The following is a 19,412-nucleotide window of genomic DNA, read 5'->3' on the forward strand; positions in this document are numbered from 1 at the left end:
AAACGGCTATCTGGCTGTACACACTCACCGGAGGGCAGCTAGCAGCTAACGGCTATCTGGCTGTACACACTCACCAGAGGGCAGCTAGCAGGTAACAGCTACTACCGCACTACTGGTTTTTTTTAGGGGGAAATAAACTTCAAGACGTGACATGACCTGTCCTCTGGAGGACATAGCCACACCACCGCCGCTCCGTGGATTGTTATTGGGATGATTATCACAGAAGCCCGGCTGAACACACTCACTGGACGGCAGCTAGCAGCTAACGGCTATCAGCTAGCAGGGCAAGCTAGCTACCGGCAGGATCGAGACAGGGACCAGGGTAGGTGAATTTAAACAATGTCTGAGTTGAAAATGCATCTTGTTGACACGTAAGGGCCCTGTTCATGTGGCACAGACATATTAGTTGCATTTTGTGTCTGTTAAGAGGCACAAAGGCACTCTAAAACTTGCCCCGACAACTGCCGTTTTAGCTCAGGGGACGCTTGTACATGTTGCTGCAGCTTCTCTGTGTTACCTGCACTGATTCGGGTCGGGGGTTTTTCTATTGAAAGTACTCGCGTAGCTATAGCGATCAAGATTAACGTTAAAAACGACGCAAAAAGTCTCCTTTAGCGTCATATTTAGACGTGCTTGGTTGGGACTCACTTTTTGACGCTCTGGGTCGAGAAATACATTTACCTGACATGCGGCACAAAAACGGGACGGTTAGGTTTAGGAAAAGATCATGGGTGGGGTTATAAAATGTACTTTTCAGTGACGCGCGGGACAAGAACGGGACACGAACCCCGGTCTTTTGGCTGAAAACCCTGTGTTTGTTTTACCCTTCCACCACCCCAACCAACTTCATTATGTGGATTTCGGTCCTTCACACTATTCGCCACCATTGTCGCTCTTAGTACTACGTCATCTTACAGCGCCGCGGTCGACCTGCTGCTCTGCCCGGTGTGTTCCATACAGATGCTGAAGGGTGATTTTTGCGTCGGTATCCGACGCTGAGTGCCGCTGACCAACCTCCGGGGTACTGGCACCATTAATCTGCAAACTTTCCCTTAACTTACCAGCTAATGCTAGTGGTAGCTAGCTAGCTCGGTTGGCAGAATGCTGAACAAGGCAAAATGTCCCAATTAACTTTGATTAGATGAAAATGCACAGTGATAGGAGTTAAAGTTTAGGATTAAAACATGGACAACACCCCAAAAACAAGTTCATTCAGTCTATTTTAATGTACACAGTGTCACGGTTAGCATTGCTAAGCCTCTGTCATGATTGACAAGTTGGTGTGTAGCCACGCCGTTAAAGCATCCCCTGCTTTATCATCCATTTTAAAATAAATGGGACCATACTTTACAAAATGAACATCATGAAAAGACTTTGATTGAGGTAACAAATCAAGTGAGAATTTACCCATAGACTTCTATAGAAACAGAATTCTTTTTGCAAACAGTGGAGTCGCCCCCTGCTGGAAATTAAATAGAATGCAGGTTTAGGGCACTTACTTATTGGCTTTACTTTTCAGGCCCGGGAAGCTTTGTCTATTATTTTTACAGTCTATGGGTGCTGAGCAGGTAGTGTGCAGCAGGCTTTTAAAGCTGTTATGCTAAAAACAGCTACCTGCACCTGCTGTAAATAACACTATGGGGGCAGAGGGAGTGAATCTAAACAACGAGCTGAAACTCACTATAAAGCTCTGTAATGCTGAGGGGAGCTGCAGATTCTGGTGATATTTCTCTATTGGTTCATCACTACCAGCATTTCACATTGTTATTTGAAACATTGTTATTACAAAAATATAGCTGCTTTAAAGAGGCGAGTTGTGTCATCATCAAAATATTACCCAGTTCACCAACAGCAACTTCTTTCTCTTGAAGAAAAAGCACATTGCAAGCTATAAAATCAGACTTCTAATATTGATGTGATGTGCAGATGGTCCTCTCTGGAACAGATTTTGCAACACACTCCTCTTTCTCTTTCTCTGTTTTAAAGCAATTAGATGAACGTAATGAGAGCAATCCAAACAGACTGCTAGAATAACAGAGTGTGAGATACAGGGGGAGGTAGCCGAGGGCCTCTGATGGAAAGAACAAAAACAACTCAGCAAACAGGAAAAGCTCCACCTGACTCGTACTCTCTATTTGATGTGCTTGATTGCACTTTCAGTAGGTCTACTTCTGTTTTTTTCCGGTCCTGCATTTGTACTGTTCTACTCCATGGAATGTACCATCTAAAAAAATAAATCATTGGCACATTGGTATATGTTCCACAAAACACAATCAATGTCAGTCCATAATTATTAACCTTCAACATCAGCAGCACGTGGTTAACCGTAACCTAAGTCTAATCTGAACATTATGCTGGCTAATGGTCCCCTCTGTCCAGTGTAAGGACATCTTGTACTCTATATCTCCACTACTCCAATAATAATATAATAAACAGTATTGCGCAGACTATTTCCTAAGTATGTTCAATATGAGTACACCCCCATACTGTTTTCATCTTAAAGAGACATTTTTGCTCAGACACAGTTTTATTGCTCTGTTGGGATTTCCTCCGGACTCTGACGCATTTTCCCAATACGGACAAGCCCTTTCACAAATGCACTGCAGTTCAAGGCTGTATTTTTTATTCCAAGGCCGTCTGCAGATCTTGAATCAGATCTACTCCGGATAAGCAACTAAATGTGTCTGCTTCTATTTTGTTCTTGATTAACTGGAACTGTGTGTCTAGGTTTCAAGGATTTAGCTTGACACTTGACAGTCTGTACCAAAATGATGTGAACATAGTGGAGCTTCTGGCAGCTAAAGAGACAGATGTTTATCTCAGGAGTTGGAAGAGAGCAAAAAAAGAGCTTAAAGGTGTGAATATTAGACACATCCCTAAATGTCTCCTAGTGTTTTTCCATGTCAGCTGGATGTGTGAACAGGCGATAGTACTGGGGTTCCGGTGTAGCCAGCGGACATCCGGGCGAAGACTTCCCCTTCCGTGCGCCGGGTCCAATTAGCAATTTGAGAAGAAAATAATGAAGTTGGAGTTGAGAGAAGATGTCTCTATAAACAGATAAATAAAAAAAGCTAATAAAAGACTGTTTCCCCAGAAGGCAACCAAAGCCTGCTCAAATGTGATTGTAGTCCAAGCAGTATTGACCAAACAAAAAAACAGAAGGCTTTAATCCCAAAATCTTGCCCCGTTGCCTATATACGGTCTGCATTCATATTCAGATATCAGTTTATAAAGATTAGTAAATATCAGGGCTGCCCCCTCTTATGGCCCGGACACAGAGCCGATAATCGGCCGTGGGACAGTCTGGTGAGGTCAGTGACTCGAGTCTGTTCGGTGTGTTCCGTGCCGTCGTCCGTCCGAGGGGCCGTCGTCCTTCATTTTGGCCGATTTGACATGTAGGACTCAAATGACCCATCTGATTGGTAGAGTGCTAACCCAGAAACGGGGAGCGGAATGAGCGTGACTAGAGTCTCTCAAAATCTGACGAAAATCTTTTAAACTGACCTTTGTTGATCTGAAATGAAGATTCAGCAACTGCGCGGCCTATTTCTCGCTTAAAATGTTTTCAGAAACACGTTTCGGTGAACTATTTTAGTGCAATATGAGATCGTATTCTGAACAAGCCGCCGTGACAGTCTGTCTTTGAATTTCCGGAGAAACAAGACCCACGTGACGCGTTCGTCCAATCAGCTGCCGGTTTTCATTTTTGGGCGACCATACAGATTAGCACCGCCTGCTGTTATAGAGACGTATTACGTCTCGTCTCTTCGGTGTGTTCTGAGGCATTTTTTTGACCAATTCAGGGAGACTGATCAGTCCAACTGCCTTTCCTGCCGACGGTTGGCCGTCTGGTCGGTGTGTAAGCAGCTTAAGTCGATTAGTTGACTAATTGGTCGTTTTGGTCTTAGTAGACTTAAGATTTCTTTAGTTGAGTAGTCATTTTTTTATGCTTCTTTCATGCTGAATGTCTTATTTCCGAGAAACTTATGAGCACATCTCTGTTAAACACAAGATCTAAAGTGGGGCTTTTGCATGATTCTTTGTGGAGAAACTCAGTTTTACAGATCTGTCGATATTATCTAACTTGTCGATTAGTCGTGAAAATCGTATGAGCGTTAGTCGACTAAGAATTTCTTTGAGGACAGCCCTACTAAATATGCAAGTGTTCGCTAATACATTTGCGAAATCAACTACATAACGTGTATCATTTGTTCAATACTGTCTTCAGGGTTTTCTGCTGTCCCCAAGAAGTCAATAAGCACTGCTTTAAAAGCTGCAATAAAACTTTAATTTCTCTGCATCTGTTTATTATCAAAATTGTTATCGCAGTACAACATTTGTAGTGTTGCATCATGCTGGATGCTGGACAAGAATAAAACAGAATTTAAGAATGTTGGATATCTGCACAAAATATCTGCGATTGGTAACTTCAGCCTGAACACACATTTGGCCTTTAAAAACTGAAGTCTTGCCAAAACAACAGTAGTCAGGGCTAAAATGTCAGACAGTTTTCCTGGAACTCAGAAAAAAAAGAAGGGTCAGGGAGAGTTACAGAAGGTATGTTTTTTTTTATTACCACCCTCTTAAATCAAACAGCACAAAGTCGATAGTATTTTATCGGAGGACTGTGCTCTCTGAGGCCATGTGTGTAACTTTAGTTCCAATTACATCTACTGTACTCCTTGGAAAATGTTCAATACAAAAATAAGAACTAAAGGAAACCAAACCCTGGCCAATTCCCAAGCCGTGCGTCCTATTTCAGTGACGTTTTGTTGCTTTTGAAAGCATACTGTATTGTTGACTGTGCTGTTACAGTACATGAGGCTTTTTTGGTGTGATAACAGCAGAGGAAGCACACACTCGTTAATCAGAGTACAAATGCTATAGGTGTGACTTAAACATGTATGACAAATAATTGAATGAAGACATTTCTGTCTTAAAACAATACTCACGCCCATAAACAGCTCTTGGTCACTGTAAGCATTCCTCCTGCTCTTACTGGCCATTAAGAGATCCTTTCCCAACATGCGTCCAATGGAAGTAATATGGTCAAAATCCACAGTCCTCATTCTGAACAAATATGTATTACATGTGCTGGAAATGTGCGCAGGCCTGATTCTGCTTATTGGAATGGAAATGGCTTCAGATATCATATGTCAGTATTAAAAGCTTTAGTGCGTAACTTTTTTACGTGAATGAAAGTCCGTCACATTCAAGCCGTTGCCAAATGAGTTGCTACAAAGCTAATTAAGCTAATCAGCGCCACACAACTCTCTCTGGATTTCTCAGTATGACTATGTTCAGAAGATTGTGGCGTCCGGCGACTTTCACGCGCAGAAACTTGAGTGAAGACAATTGCCTCTTCTGTTTTTGTAATCCTCCGTGTCCTCCATGGCTACTAGCAACTGCGTGTGGGGGAGGCGTTGTATCGTGGTCACGCAGACAGTGGTGTTGTCATTACTTAGACTTCCTCATGGGGGAGACAGAAACTACGCACCATTGCTTTAAGACTTCAAAAGATTATGCGGATTTAAGGATTTAAACGTGTATCTATGTTGTGTGCACAGTAGATTTTGAAGTGCCAATACGATTAAAAAAAAGACAGACCCTGACAGCAGACAAGAACGCTAATTTTGGACAATTTTGCAAAACCCAGAAATATGTTAAATGGTATTGTTTTTTTAAATTTTATTTAGCTTTAATGCCCAATGCCAACACTTGCAAAATGTGTGCTTTCTACGATATCTGCATCGAAAGTATAGTTTGTTAGGGAAAGATAAGGGTTATGGCAAATGAACTATATAAAATATGGTTATTGTTAGGCACTTATTAGGGACAGATCGTGGTTATGGTTAATAAATACCTGAGAGCTAATTGCAGGTGTGTGATGCGTTGCGTCATGTGGGGTACATCATGTCTGAAACTAGCACTGAATGTAATTGTTGAAAGTTCCTGGTTTGAGTGGATCTTGAATGTTGACGTCCACAGACAGAGGGACGGACGGACTGGAAACTTTCAGACTGAGCAGTCATCAGAAGTTCTGTTCATCTGCTCAATATCTGCGCCAAACAAACAGATATTAAGCTTGAAGGCTGGGAAAAGCTGGCCAAAGGATATTCTGATCGACTGCCAAACAGATTTCACTTTGATCCAATTACGTTTCGTAAACATTAGTTTACTAACTGTCACAAGTGCAGAATGTGGAAAAAGTAAAATAAATGATGATAGGAAAAACTCAGGTCTCAGGTAGTGCACCTGAATCTTATTGTATGTATAATGCAATGACAATAAAAGGAGTCTTATCTTATATTGAGCATCTAATCAGGCTTTAATGGCAACACAAGTTCCTAAGCATGAAAAAAATAAACTGCCTTTATTCATCTTTGTCTCGTAGCGTTGTCAACCTCTCTGCCCTATAAAAATGCATGCTGGGATAGACTCCAGCTCCACAGAGCCATGCAAAGGCTAATGTAGAAAATGTATGAATGCCATGCTGGCAAGGTTTTGTTCCATTCAAGAACAAATTACACCCAGGAGACGGAGCTCAACTGAGCAGCACAACAGAACTCTGCTACATGCTGAGGTAAAGATCTGAGTGTGATTTTAAAGGCCAAAGAAGACCTCAAAAGGACCCGATGCTGTGTAATTATCCAACTTCTCTCTGTCTCTCTACACATCCTGTCCAGTTCACACTATGGAGGATGATTGCACACAATTGGCTACACCAGCTGCTGTACACCACTGACACGTACAGTCAGAAGGTTATGTTTTGGTTCAATGCATTCTCATGAACAGGTCTGTATGATATAGTACGGAAATGTATGCACACCAATACATATGATATCCTATGAAACCTGGCGACCGCCGGCTGGTCACGTGACGCCGGCTACAGTGACCGGCTACGAGCTCTGTGACGCCGAGCGACAGTTGCTAGTTGTTTTAAGCCGCTACAGAGCTCTGCGACGCCGGCTACTGTGCTCCGCATGGTGTTCTGCATGGTGCTCCGTCAATTCAGCGGTAGTTGGTGGTTCAGTTAACCCGAGAATAGGTGACTTTGAGCCGGGTACAGGGCACTGCGAGCTGCCGGTCCTTTCGGCCGACATTGCGGTTACGTTTAGGTGACAAAAAGTGAGCGTTATGCGGCGACAACAGTTACGTTTAGGCACCAAATCGTCTTGTTAAAGGTCCCATGACATGGTGCTCTTTGGATGCTTTTATATAGGCCTCAGTGGTCCCCTAATACTGTATCTGAAGTCTCTTTCCCGAAATTCAGCCTTGGTGCAGAATTACAGCCACTAGAGCCAGTCCCACAATGAGCTTTACTTAGGATGTGCCATTTCTGTGTCTGTAGCTATTGAGGAGGGGGGGGGGCAAGGTAGAGAGTGTTGGTGTGGCCTTGACCAACTGCCACTTTGCTCATTTGAAAGCCATGATGCCTCTCTCTCATGGATGGGCCAAATTCTCTGGGCGGGCCAAGCAGAGAAAGGGGAGGTAACCTTGCTCCTTATGACCTCATAAGGAGCAAGATTCCAGATCGGCCCATCTGAGCTTTCATTTTCTCAAAGGCAGAGCAGGATACCCAGGGCTCGGTTTACACCTATCGCCATTTCTAGCCACTGGGGGACCATAGGCAGGCTGGGGGAACGCATATTAATGTTAAAAAACCTCAAAGTGAAAATTTCCTGGGTGCAAGTCTTTTGTACACACACACACACACACACACACACACACACACACACACACACACACACACACACACACACACAGCAGGCTGAGAGTTTTATTTATATATTTCTTCTTTGGGTTTTCTCCCACGGTTCAATGTGAAGTGACCCTGACCCTGTATAGTAACACGCATAACTGTGTGTAGGATATTGATGACTAAAATGCAAGGATGAATGGGCATAAAGAGGCAGATGGGGACCGTTGATAGTGAGCACTTTCCCATGCGTCTATCCTGATATTACAAAACGGACGGAGGGCAAACTGCAGTCCAGACTAATGTTCCTATTCAGCTGCTTTTTCGTGTGTTCTTAGCGGATATGATCAGCAGAGAGAGAGGACATAACAACAAAGAGCAACAAAGAGGAAGCTCCTTGTGTTTAGTCAAAATATCCCATACTGCCAGAGGGTCAACTCAAGATATTGGAGTTTCCAACTTTTGCCAAAAGACAGTGTGGGCCTATATGTGTATAATAAAAAAAAAACTAAACACACAAAGAAAATTAAAATGTACTTTTAATTGCACCCAAAAAAACGAGGACCATATTAAAATCACCTTGGTCATCCCTTTTTTTTTTTTTGTGAAATAAAACCACACAACTCATAGACAGAAAAAAAACATTTTTTAGACTAGGCACATTAACACAGCACTAAAGTACATAACACATGTTCCAGCATCCACCACTTTGTTCTTAAAAAGCACATCAGCGGCAACAGGCACATTTGTAACTGACCCGCCAAAAATAGCCAAAGTGGATTCAAACGTACTTACAGGATGTCTTAAATGACCGTGATTAACAACGCAATTGATATTTTTCTCTCTCAAATGTTACCTTGTTACATTAAGCCTCAGACAGAATAGGTTCTTCAGACCTATGCAGTTTTTGTGGCTCATGTGACTCAGCGACACAAAATGTGGATATCGTGTATGTACTATTTTCAGTCAAAATGTAGTTCTATTTTTATATATATACATATATATATACACAGTACAAATGACATGCTAAAATAAATACAGATAGCTTATATTGTGTTGTGGAGGTATTCTGTTTCATTAACCCAATAACCTGGTTTAAATCGGATGCAATGTGTTGATGAAAATATAAGGGCTCCTGCACACTGGCTGCGTGGCGTGAGCGTGTCAGCTGCGTGGCGTGTCCGTTTTTATTTCGGCTCCCATGTTAACAGGTTAGTGCTTGCACGCTGCCTGCGTCACGTCTCAGGCCGAAAACGCGTGCATGCTAGAAATAAGACCGACGCCTATTTTTCACGCGACACGCAAGCGTGTTGGAAGCTTTTCCAGGCAAAATAGAATAGGAAAAGATGTTTATATGTCATTTTGACACAAATACATATTAACAAATGACATTTTGATGTATGAAAGTCTCTCGGTTTTGACATAAATGCAGATATAAATGTAATTTAAAAAATATAATAAGTAATTATCGATTTTTAAATATTAAACCTGTCAATACAGCACGAAATATTCTGTAGCCTATTTTGCTGTCAATACCGCCGACGTTGTCTTTGCTGTAATCAAATCAGTATATATTTATGTTTAACATGAAGTATACTGCTTGACTGCAGTAAATCAATGAGAAACATACATGTGTACAGACAAGGCTAGCAGCAGCAGCAGCAGCGCCGCGTCAGACACGTTTCTGGTGTGCAAAGACATAGGAAACGCCACGCAGCCGCCACGCAGCTGACACGCAACAGAAACGCCACGCTCACGCCACGCAGCCAGTGTGCAGGAGGCCTAAGAATAGGTAGAAGTGAATTGTGACACAGATCTAATATTAAATGGCGTAGATCATGAGCACTACTTATACAACTGTGCTGAATAGTTTGTCTTAAAACAGATGCTATATTGGCTTTTGGTTAATTGAGGATAACTTTCTTGTTTAATGTATTAACAATAGACACCAAAAAAAAAAAAAAAAGAGCTTGATCCAGAAAGTCATAAAATATGGTGTGTTCAAAAACAAAGTTCAAAGTTTACAGACACCGGCTGTGTGTAAGTAGAGCACGTAAAAACACGATTAATCATCCCTCTGTTTTGAGTTTAAGTTCATTCTGACATCGAGAAATTAAGTCTTACATTCATTTAAAAAATAATCTTACTTAACCCCCAATAAACTACTCCCTTTAATATTTGAAACATTTTTCAGTGACTGTTATTTTAATATATTTCCAACACTGGTGGGTGGTTTTGGCAACGTATTATGTATGTGTGCAATTCTATTCTATGTTTTTCCTATCGGTGTATCAGTTAAGATGCATAGGTTCATTGTGAAAAAGATGAACTACATAAAAACTAAAACAAACAAAAAAACAAAGAATGAAGCACCATGTCTGCTCATTACCAACCTTAAGAGATAGCTTTGTGTATGTATATCGGCTTTTACATTGACAGTGGTACTCGGTGATCCAAAGTGACATTGCAGTACTCAAAAAGTACATGTTAAATGATGACCTGACATAACAGTTACGGCGTCTGTAAGTCCAGGTCCCTTTCTTACAGCATGCTTATGTATTGCACCTTCTCGCCATTGCCTACGACTCATGGGGACTTTATTCTTGTTAATGGCAGTGTGTAGTGGTGTGCCCTGTTGTGTTGTCCACTAACTCATTAACACATTACTGTCAACTAGTGATACGCCTTTTGTTAAGAAGACCGGCTTTTGCATTTAAAAACCTTGGAAATCATTTTTCGAGTTGTGAACAATGGCCTTTCTGTCTGTATTCATTTTTTTTATTTAAATTAAGAGAAGGTCGTTAATAATTTAAGACGGTTTTCTATCTTTGAAAGTAAAGTGAGGATTAAAATATAGCTGTGTTTCAGTTTTGGGGATTCCATTATGGAGTTGAACATGTGCGCGTCTCTATTGAGTTTCAAAAAAGCGTTAAAATCTAAATGAATTCACGGTTAAGAAGTAAGTTGAATAAAATGTAAATTGTAAAAAAAAAAAAGAATCTAGAATTGTACTTAAAGCTACGTTGTGTAAGAATTTCTCCCATCTAGCGGTGAAATTGTATATGACAACCAACTGAATATTACGTTCCAGCCCTTCCCATTCCGATCACGTTTTAACTCCTACGGTGGCCGAACCCGAACTTAGCTCTTAGTCCCTCCATCGTTTACACGCAGCTGTTCTAGCCGCTCCAATATTAACTTTGGCCTTGTCGCGTTGTCGTTTTAATTCTCTGTTTCGCTTCCCTGGCGAGTAATCTCCCCCTGGCATTCGTCACGGTGCCAATAGGTATAAGAGGGCGAAAGGCGGAGGTATGTCCCTCTTTGGCTAATGTATTTTAAAGATGGAGGCGCAACATGGCGGCCGTCACTCGAGCGACTCGCTCGTATGTATTCTGAATGATTCTGAACGGCAGATTCTACGCTTACGAGAACACTTTGATTAGCTGGTGGAAGTAATTGCACATGAATGAGCACATATTTGTGAAAGAACAAAATGTTTTTTTTTTGCTAAGAATCAACTAAAAAAAAATTACACAATGTAGGTTTAAGTATTTGGTTTAGTTTAGTTGAATTTCTGGGTGATTCTATAAGGATTATGGGATAGGATAGGCAAAAATAAGCCTTGGCTTCGGCCTATTCCTTTTTCGGTTCGATACGGTGGAAAATTGTGGTAAATAATCGTTTCTTTCATCTATGTTAACTGAAATAAAATTATTCATCATCATCATCATCATCATCATCATCAAGACCATAGCTAAACAGCCCCAGTGTTAAAATTCAGATTTTAATGAGGAAGAGAAAAAAAAAAAAAAACCTAACAATACGTCTCCCAGAAACATTGTACGCAGAAAAAGAGCAGCTCACAACAAGTTCAACATGCCCTGTTAGACTCCCCGTGTATCCATTTGAAATTCAGTATTCTGCTGTCACAGTTTCTTCAGTGAAATAGGTGGAAAGGTGGTTCCCATCACACTCAGTCTCAGAGTGCCCCCTTGTGGTTGAACAAGTGAATTGTCCATACCCAGCAGAGTGAAAGAAAACCTGTATATAATATTGCGAATGTGGCTGATCATTCCCCCTTTTAATATTAGACCCTCCTTCCTTTCAGAAACTAATTCTGAAGCGGCCGCTCCGAGCCCTCGACACCCACCGGCGTGGTGATGACGTTGTCTCCGGTGGACACCCATCCCCCCCCACACCCACCCCAACTCGTCCACTAACCAGGAAACCGGGGCCGCCGGGGCTCGTGGGTGAAGGGGTTCCTCTCACTGCCTTTTGCTGTCCAGGATGGCCCTCCAGTCGTCCGACCAGGACAGGAGTCGTCTCTGCGGGGGGCTGAGGGGAAGGTGCTTGTTGTGGCAGGCGGTGAACAGGATGTGCTCCCACGTCGGTTTGGGCTCCACGCCTGATCAGGAGACATGTTAGGTACAAACAAACATTACTTAAATGAAAAACACTATAATACATGTCACTGTGTAGAGAGTAAAAAAAAACAAAAAAAAACACAGCTTTAGACAACCCCCGCAGATCCACTACTGTGGCAGCTGTTTTATACGCACTAAGATAATATAGGACAGACTTTATTAATCCCACACTGGGGAAATTCCTGTGCTACAGCAAGCAGCTCAAAAGAAAAAAAATGTACACACATCAGAATAACACAAATACACATTAAGTAGACATAGGAGAAACAATATACATAACGTATAGGAAATAGTTATAATAATAATAGTAATAAAACAAACATATTTACACAATATACACCCTTATATAAACAGACAGTATATAGACACAGATATACAGATGAATAGACATGACATATTGCACAGTTGGAGGTAACAAAGAGTGATAAATAAATAAATAAATATGCATAGTGCAGGATATTGTCCAGTGATGGCTCATATTGCAGAAACAGCTAGCAGTGCTACGTTATGATGTTGCATTAAAGAGTCTGACTGCTAAATGAGAAATGAAAACACGACGCTTGCAAAAATCGGCGTTCATGCTCTAAGAGTGAACGGTTCAAAGATGTGAGCCGAGAGGCTCGCCGGCGCCTCGCCTCGGAGACGCATTCCAGATATCTAGCAGGCTTAATATCTGGAGCTGTTGAGGAGTCTGTCGGGTGGCTACAGCCAATCAGAGCTCGGCTCGGGTGATTACATTTCCAAACCATCCAATCGTGGCTACTCGGGATCAGCGAGATGCGATCTGATCGCCAAACTGACAGAATGGCTACATTGAACACGTAGGCTGGAGGAAGTCGTGTAGTGTTGGACACCTTTTACAGGGCTTCTCGTATCAAAACAAGACCACTGGAAACATTCAAAGGTCAGCCAGAGAACCAATCAGTGGAGCTAACGTTAGCATAATTAGCTAGCCACTCACTTCGCTGTTCATTTCGGGCCGACAACAGCAACGGTCACCAAATGGGCCCGTGTAAGAAACCGGCTTTTTTTCTGCCTCTGTATGGAATCAAGGACCCAATGTTTAATGCGAACTAAGAATTTAGTAAAAAAAGAAAGTTAATCTACCACCGTTTGTTGTTAAGAGACTGCATATGTCACGACGTGCCAGAGGGGTGGAGCTTAAGAAATGATCACTCATTGATCTGGGAGCTGCATTGTCATCGATATCAAATACAAAATAATTATGAATATTATTACAATACAGAATGTCCATTTGTTATAGCAGGCACTTTTGGTATTGTGACGCGATATAAACACTGCATGCGCACACGCGCGCACACACACACACACACACACACACACACACACACACACACTAAGCTTGCACGATATTGGAATAAAACTGACATTGCAATAGTTCTTTTTCATGCAATAATATTGTATATTGCGATATGAAAAAAGACATAATTAGCTCTATTTGTAAATACTAAATCATTCTCGACCACTGGGATGATTTTGTAGGGGGATGCATCTACATAGAAAATAAAAATGAAAAGGGTTTAAGCAAGTAAGCGCTGTGACTACTCTTCTGAAGAGATTTTGGTGAGGGAAATTAGATGGTTAAATACACTAGTTGACTGACATGACACCATTGTATTCATATAATACTATCAATCCAGGCTAAAGTAAATGATAGTAATAATGCATGCATGTTGCTTCCTCTAAATTTCAGGTTGTGGTCGACTAGCGGGGCCCGCTCGTTTGTTTGATACATTGATCAACATTGATTGTGATTGGTGGTTTTGCTGTGCATGCAGAGCCTGCATGTCACGCACTAGCAACAAACTGTGTATCCAAGAGCGCTTAAATCAGTGTAAATGACGTTATATCAGACACAGACTGCTGTTGTAGATTAGTGTTACGTTTCCAGCGTCGCAGCTCAGAACCGCAACGTTAGTTGGGACAGACGCCTTGTTTCTTTAGGCTAACTATATTAGATTTAGCCTGGCTGGTGGCAGCTTTATGCGGTGAAAAATGGCCCGGGAGACGTCGTGATAACGGTGCATTAATCAGGGGATTTATTTTGTCTTTGCAGCGATGGAAAAGCATGTGCATCGCTGTGTCAGCAGCAGCTGCCGCGGTACTTTTGCACGCACGGAGAGCCTCACTTCCCATAACAATAAACCCCGTTGGACTAACGTTACGTCGCATGCACACGTTGCCCACGTGGCTACCTGTCTTAAAAAGGGGAAGGGTCGGCCGGTAACAATCATGTGAAGGGAGAACGGTGAAAGTTTACTTTTCTATCAAGCAGCAAAAAAGTTGAAGCGTCAACATCGCAACGTCTGATGCGATGTGACTATCGCGCACGCGCACGTTGCGATGTAGACGATGAAACTAAATATCGTGCAGTTCTAACACACACACAAGCAAACAGTCCTTACCTAGAATGTCAGGCTTGTCGTCTATCAGGAGGTCTCCGGTGATTACTGTCTTGTCCCTGGTCAGGATTACCCGCTCCAGAAAGTCATGGCCCAAATGCTTCTCTACCCAGGCATACTGGACACACACACACACACACACACAGGAAACAAGATGTAATTAGAAAAAGGAAACACAGAAGTGGTTTCCAAAGGGAACATAGTAGTTATTATGTTGTTAATTGGCAGAGGGCTTACCTTCTCGTACGGGCAGTGGTTGTAATGTTGTATAGGGCTAGTGCAGATGAAGACATCTGTGCTGCAGAAAGAAAAGGGAAACAACAGGACCAGGGTGGAAGCATTTTAAACAATTTCATATTCCGGCTGTTTATACCTGACACACTGGCTATTTATAACTGGGAGCAATAGCTATTGTGGACCTTCCTCGGTAGGAAAACAAAGAGGTGGAAAAAGAATATGAGACACACCATGTAGCAGATTTCCCTGATAAGAAAACAGCTTCAATCAGGCAATGGTGGTCAAATAAAGACATTCATTTCCACCAGGAAATGCAAACATACAATTTCATAACTACGCCGGCTATTTTTAGGACGTTAATCCGCTGCGGTGTTACCTACTGGCTAACGGTAGGCTAACGTTACCTGCTGCCAAGTTTATTAATGGTAACTAGCGCCATGTGTAGTGCTGCTTCTGTTGCCTGTAATATCCGTTTCCGAGCACCAGAGGGCAGGGCAGGCATTTTAGTGGCACCGAAATGAGGCACCGAATCTTGTCATTCGGTTCGGTAGATACCGGTCGTTTAGGCACCGGGGGTTTCGGTAACCGACCCTAGTAACAATGAAACACATCTTCCATCCATCAGTCTGCAGCTCCAGTTGCTGTCATACAAGTCACACACCGAAACTGCTTGTCAAACTGATCACCAAAGTATTGCTCATAGAGCCTAACAAACGTTTGCAATATTTATTTCCGGTGTGAACCGTCTTAACTCAAACAGTGTTTCTGTCTAGGGCTCTCACCAAAAATCGCAAAAAAGAATATTCACACCCTTTACTTTGGAGTTTTGCGCAGTTTAAGGCACAAAATCAACTCCTCGTGATCATCTCCCTGTAAGCTCTCAGACATTCTGGTTTGTTTTCAGCACGATGTTGCTCGGAATAAAAACCTGTCCATATCACATTTTACTAATAGATCAGCAGCATCTCAATCAGTTTATAGATTAGATGAGTGAACCGCATCTTCAAGACCTACTTATCCATCTTGGCCATCTCCTTGACCGCCTCCACTCCTCCTGGCAGCGGCTCCAGTTCTATGAAGAAGTCTTTGGACTCCCAGATACTGATGGCTTTGTCCTGGAGTAATAAAAACAACACACACAAACACACACACACACACACACACACACACACACACACACAGTGTACATTGATAAAGTGTCCACGTGAGAATACATGTGCTCTGAAGGCGGAATCTTCAAAGGTCGACTTGTTAGCTAGACACTTGGTTGCCTGAAGGAACAGAAAAGCTGATATTTAAATGAGACGGCACTGTACAGCGTTTTTGAGTGTTTCAATTATGACAACGCAGGAACTGAGAAAAACACATTTGTGGTCTATTAAAACACATTTGTGGTCTATTTCTTATTTTGTGCTCATGTGCAACATGGACCTCGTACCCCTGGCCTAGTTTCGCTTTTGAGACCTGCTTTATTTGCGTGATATAACACAAATTAGGACAGACATCCTAGTGTGAAATAGGGCTGGGCGATATGGAGAAAATCAAATATCCCGTTATTTTTTTGACCAAACACCTCGATATCGATATTGTAGTGTTGACCATTGGTGCTTTCACAAAATATTTACACAATGAGATTTTTGATAAATAATCATCAGTAATGTGGCTGTAATGAGTAAGTGGGTAAAGGCAAATAAGTTACAGTTACAGTTACAGTTAGAACAGCAGAAAATGACATCACTTTACTGTAACGCACTGTACTGTACACTTACGCCATATTACGATATCCAAAATCTAAGACGATATCTAGTCTCATATCACGATATCGATATAATAGCGATATATTGCCCAGCTCTAGTGTAAAATATACTTTATTAAAATGAAAGCCTGAAATCTGATGTGGATTTATTGGTTTAGTATTCTACCTCATCGCTACCTCCAAAGTCTTTGAGTAAATACATATTTTCAACAGAAGAAACTATAAATACGAATGTGACATTCACACATTTAACTATGAGAATAACCTAAGTGGGTCTTATTAAAACTACTGTAAGTAGGAGAGCCTCTATCAGGCTCTTTATACTGGCCCAGGACTGAGTAGCGTGTGATAACAAAATCAGCTTTAGGATTAAAATGCATTAAAAAAAGAACAACTTGTGTTGCTCATGTCTTTTACTTTTGTTTTCCTGACTTATTCCAACACGTGTGCACTGTGCGTCTGCCATGCCAAGTACCCAGGTAGTCCAGATGAAAAGATACTGTAGGCGAGGCCAGGGGTTATAAAGGGAAGGGTCACAAAATAGATATGCATTTGGCTCACTGGATTCGAACCAATACAGACAAATATGTACAAATAGAATGGTTCAGTATAGCAGTAGTTTATTTATTGTATGGGATACGAATGTGTTCAAGACTCCTTATGCATTTTGTCATTTAAGATACTGGCTACTTTTAGAGGCTATCTGTCCACTCAGATATTGAATGAAATTCATAAACAAAATGTAAAATTGTAGTTCAACTGGTCAGCACTGTGCAATTGCATAGCCTGCAAGGGACATTGGAGGGGATGCACTGCATGTTGGGTAATATCAGGCTTCAACTGCAAACTCTACAGAGTGAGACCTTGGACACCTGTCATTCTGACACACTGATACAGCCTGTAAATCAATGCAATTCAATTCTGTTTGAATGTAACTTTTTAACTGGGGACCCTGGGGAACCAGCTCCAGGCCTCTGGCTCTGTGTCGGACAGCGAATGTGAATTTCTCTAACATTATTAATATAGCACACGTATGCGTGTCAGTCACTTACACACAGGTCAGTCCTCAGTTGCCCGTACTGCGTTGACACCCAAAACCCTCTCCTGTCGTCCAGGGTGATGTGGGGATCTTCCGGGTATCGGGCCCGGTACTTCTTTAAGAAACCCCCCTCGAAGTCTGCCAAGACCCCGTCCATGTCAACCAGAACCCGCAGTCTCTTACCCGAAGGAGAGGATGACGACGACATGTCTACGCAAATCCTCTTAAACGGATCACGGAGCAAAGTTTTCCCTCTTCCGAGTAGGCGTGTAGAACTGAACAGTAATAGCATTGTTGACTCTTGACTGGCTGCTACTGCAGTAGCGTTCCCAATAACTGTCACTACCCTCTCCAAACGACGATGGAAACAGTTGATAAGTCAGCAATTAGCAATTAGCTAGCATTGCTTGTGTTATTTGCCTTTTCGTTAAGTTTTGTTTCACTGCCAGTGTAACTTTATCTTTATGGGCATAACTCTCTCCTAGTCAACTGCATTTGAGCTAACGCTCGGTAGCTAGCTAGCTAGCTAGCTAGCTAGCTAACTTCAGCTGGCAGGCTAGCCGCACAGCAACGGGCAGGTCAAATGTGACATTCCTTTGGCCACAGTGTAATGGGAGCTGTTAGCATCGTTTGTCTGTGTGTATTAACTGCTCGGGCAGCTATCCATAGCCTTTCTCAAACCCACAGCATCTGAAACATCTGGCTGCTGGTGCTACCTGAGCAGAAACGAGTACTGATGTTCAGGCACCATGGAGAGAAAAAAGCTCGGCAGTGAGAACAAACTGTACAAAAGTCCTGCTTGCAGCAAAGATATTTTAGATGAATGCGATGGCTCACTCCTCCGTTGTTTTGTGTGAGAGCCATGTATAGGCAATTTGCAGTTATACAATTTTGCAAATTTATAAAAAAGAAAAAATTTACCATCACCACTAGTATTATTATAGGTACGCTACTTCTGCCTAAATGTCACAGTAGGCTAATATCTAATTCTGAGCGGATAAAGCAATATTTCTGAATGGAATGCTGCTGGAATGACTCGAGATGCAACAATTGTTTGTTCTGCAGTCTACAGTGACGCTTTCGGGGATCCATCAGATGTACATAAAATGCATGACATTTGAAATGTTGCCAAAGTAAATGCTTACTTTTCTATATTTGAGTTGTGATATTTTTTTTTCTTCTTCTTCTTTTGCTCATCTTGAATAATTGTAAATCACAGTAGACTTCAGAACACTACAAAAGACATAATGGTGGTACAGCAATAAAACAAAACAAAAATATCAGTATTATACAGTAAGTTTTACCAAAGATAACCAAATTAAAATCAAGTTTATGAAGGTGATGAACCTAATAGGCTTCCATATCGAAAGAGCGAATAAATTGCAAAATGAGTAAGTGTGCTGTTAGTGCTTATTAACTAGCTAATTTAAATGAGCTGTTCTCAGAGTAACAATTGTGCACTTGATGTATTTCATCTGCAAAAAAATTAAAAATAAATGTACAGCAGTCCAAGTCAAGATAATTTACAATAGTACCTGTATCTTTTTTAGAAGTACAATAAACGTTGATGTCCAGTCTATATTCAGTGGATGCTTTAAAGTCAGTCAGACAGGTGCTCTTACAGCTTATAACATCTTTGCTGAAAACCCGGTCAATTTTACGTCAGTTCCTGTATTTATTTATTTTTCATTAAAGGGAGAACTGACGCTGCAGTCTTAAATAAACTGAGGTCCCTTAATTCACAAGATAAGCACAATAAGTGACACACAATACATTCCTAAAAAAATATATAAAATTATAGAAATTATGACAATTATGAAATATAATACTTTCA

At 41.6% G+C, this 19,412-nt stretch overlaps 1 protein-coding gene across 1 annotated transcript; it reads right to left on the reverse strand.

Annotated features, from left to right (window-relative positions):
• Positions 1 to 8,220: 8,220 nt before the first annotated feature.
• On the reverse strand, positions 8,221 to 19,395 carry nt5m (5',3'-nucleotidase, mitochondrial). The gene is made up of 5 exons (XM_078279443.1): positions 17,592 to 19,395; positions 15,798 to 15,898; positions 14,784 to 14,844; positions 14,550 to 14,664; positions 8,221 to 12,104 (listed from the first exon to the last, which is right to left on the reverse strand). Exons 1-5 carry the CDS (start codon positions 17,868 to 17,870, stop codon positions 11,965 to 11,967), a joined length of 696 nt encoding a protein of 231 aa, XP_078135569.1. The 5' UTR covers positions 17,871 to 19,395; the 3' UTR covers positions 8,221 to 11,964.
• Between the last annotated feature and the right edge of the window lie 17 nt (positions 19,396 to 19,412).

This window comes from Sander vitreus, chromosome 21 (genome assembly GCF_031162955.1).
Source record: "Sander vitreus isolate 19-12246 chromosome 21, sanVit1, whole genome shotgun sequence".
NCBI classification, from domain to species: Eukaryota; Metazoa; Chordata; class Actinopteri; order Perciformes; family Percidae; genus Sander; species Sander vitreus.